At 53.7% G+C, this 2,616-nt stretch overlaps 1 protein-coding gene across 1 annotated transcript in view; it reads left to right on the plus strand.

The window, feature by feature from the left end:
* Positions 1–35: 35 nt before the first annotated feature.
* The window catches only part of LOC101662380 (torsin-1B), a gene marked incomplete at its 5' end in the record, with an annotated part of 4,670 nt that continues 2,089 nt past the window's right edge, over positions 36–2,616 (plus strand). Inside the window, 2 exons of the mRNA XM_013007378.2 lie at positions 36–305; positions 2,025–2,217. Coding sequence (XP_012862832.2) covers positions 36–305; positions 2,025–2,217 — 463 coding nt within the window. The remainder of the gene's footprint in view (positions 306–2,024; positions 2,218–2,616) is intronic.

Here is a 2,616-nt window from a genome sequence, read left to right on the forward strand (position 1 = left end):
TCTCTCTCTCTCTCTCTGTTCTGGGGCCGGCTCCTTCAGCCCTCAAGCTGGACTTAGAGGAGAAGCTGTTTGGGCAACATCTGGCCACAGAGGTGATCCTCAAAGCCCTGGCTGGCTTCCGGAACAACAAAAATCCCAAGAAACCGCTGAGCCTTTCTTTGCACGGCTGGGCGGGCACAGGCAAGAATTTTGTCAGCCAAATTGTAACAGAGCATCTTCACTCGAAAGGCTTGAAGAGCAACTTTGTACACCTGTTCGTATCGACTCTGCACTTCCCTCACGAGACGAAGATAAAACTGTACCAGGCAAGCCAATCTCCACTCTCCCTGCTCATGGCTCCTTTGGAGATGCAGGCTACCTGCCCACTAGCCCAGGCCTTCTGTTTCTCCCCTTTGTGTGAGAGTATCCCTAGGTTTAGCCACTCGGATCCCTTGGCCATTGACAAAGCTGGCCCACGAGTGAGTTTCTTTCTCACGATCCAAAATAATACCTGTGGGGTGAATGAGGGGATTTCCATGAAAAGACGGAGCCAGGAACCACAAGGTGACTTGCTCTTTACCATCCTTGTGACCTTGCAGCCCAGCAGAAGCTTGAGCCCAAGCCTCCTTTCTCCCAGTCCCCATCCGTAGCCCGATTCTGTGGAGAATGACCACAGGCCACACTCACATTCCAGCACGCGGTGCTAAGTGGAGAGGCCTTCAACAAGCTGCAGGGACGCCGTTTCACCTAATTTTCAGCACTTCTGATGTAGCCCCGGCTTTGCCCCGGCACTTAGCAGTGCAGACGGAAGGATTGGTACCCTCGGTTTGTGACCGGCAGCTGAGGTTGAGGTTGGTGGCTGAAACCTACCCGGCGCACCTCAGAAGAAAGGCCTGGCAAGCTGTGGCTGTAATGATGGCAGTGAAAAGGCTGTTCTCACAGTCGCCCTACTCTAGCACATAGGTCGCTATGACTTGGAGAACTGACGGAACCCAGGCTCGCTGCCATCAAGTTGCTGAATCATAGTGGCCCTGGAGGACAGGGTAGAACTGCCCCTGTGAGTTTCCGAGTCTGTAACTCTTGATGGGTAGAAAGTCCCTTCAGTCTCCCTCGGAGCGACTGGTGGTTTTGAACTGCTGGTCTTGCCGTTAGCAGCCCAGCGTGAAATCACTATGCCACCGGGGCGCCTAGTAAACGGGACCAGGCTTGTTTCTTAAAATAGATTTCATTCACTTTGCTTCTCCCATCTTTCAATGCTTCGGCACAGGTTTCTGCCTTCCAAAGAAAGCCCCCCAGAATTGAGCCTTGAGACGTCTTGTCTCGCCTTTTGAGACATTTGCTCCTCTGTTCAGAGCAGGTTGTCTGGTGTGGTTAGTGTCCTGGGAACCGGGGTGAGGGTTGTCCTCATAAAGGCTCGCACGCTCGCAGTTCTTGGGGCTTGAAGTGGGAAACAGAAACTGGACTGAAGAAGGAAGTAGAGATGGTCGGCTGACGCTTACACTCGGAAGACGAGGAAGCTTGCCCCAAAGAAAATGCTTTTTCTTCCTTTCCAAACTCTGTTAGATCTCCAGAAATAGAATAAGAAGTAGGCCAGGGGGCCTCTGGCAGGGTTTCATGGTCACCACCTTTCTCCGGTGGGGGTGGGGAGGGGACTTGGCGCTTGGATGTCCATCTGTTTCAAGCAAGCACCAGAAAGGCCACCGGGGCTTGGGCTCTGTGTGGGTCTTTGGGGTGGTGCAAAACTGACTCCAGATTTCCCGTCACTGTCAGCTGAATATGGTGATGAGTCTTTTATCCCACACCTTTCCTACCTTCTGTGAAGCACAGCCTGCCACGGGTGTTAGAACGTAGAAACCGTCCTGACATCTGATCCTGTCTCTCTTCCACTTCCCATTTTGGATAGGGAAGGTTTGGGAATAGCTGTTCCTCTAAGAATGGAGGATAGGGGGCTCCCGAGAGCTCTGATTGCTCCTCTTGCCGAGCATGCGCCATGGGGCTGCACCTTTGAGCTTCAGCCTCCCTCTCTCCTTTCATGGCCCTGCCAGGACCAGTTGCAGAAGTGGATCCGGGGTAACGTGACCGCATGCGCCAGTTCTGTTTTCATATTTGACGAGATGGATAAATTGCACCCCGGGCTCATCGATGCCATCAAGCCGTTTCTGGACTACTACGAGCAGATCGACGGGGTGTCCTACCGGAAGGCCATCTTCATCTTCCTCAGGTCAGCAAGGGGGGCTGGCGCATCCTGACCCTCCCCCCAAAGCTGGAAAGAGCTCCTGGCAAGGGCTAGCTTTTAGGTCCCAAGGACAGAAGACGCCAGTCTGGCACCTGTGCCTTTCCTGTGAGACTGCGAGCTAGGGTCTGCGTGGAGCAGAGTGTGAGTAGGGGAACAGAAACATCAACGAAATCATCACTGACCAGCGATTTCTCTCACTGTGCTGACCACCATCCGTGTTATATTCCGAGAGGGGGGACCTGGGTGGGGGTGAGAGGGGGGAACTACGGGAGTGGGGGTTAAGCTCCTTGAGAGCAAACACTATTCTTTTCTTCCTTCCACAGCGCTCAGTAAGTCTTCCTTGCTTGAGAGTTGACCAGGGGCAGGGAGGCGTATCCTCTCACCGAGCCGAAGTCTGACTG

The sequence above is a fragment of the Echinops telfairi genome, unplaced genomic scaffold (assembly GCF_000313985.2).
Source record: "Echinops telfairi isolate 266 unplaced genomic scaffold, ASM31398v2 ScPeMD7_22;HRSCAF=79, whole genome shotgun sequence".
Lineage (NCBI taxonomy): Eukaryota > Metazoa > Chordata > Mammalia > Afrosoricida > Tenrecidae > Echinops > Echinops telfairi.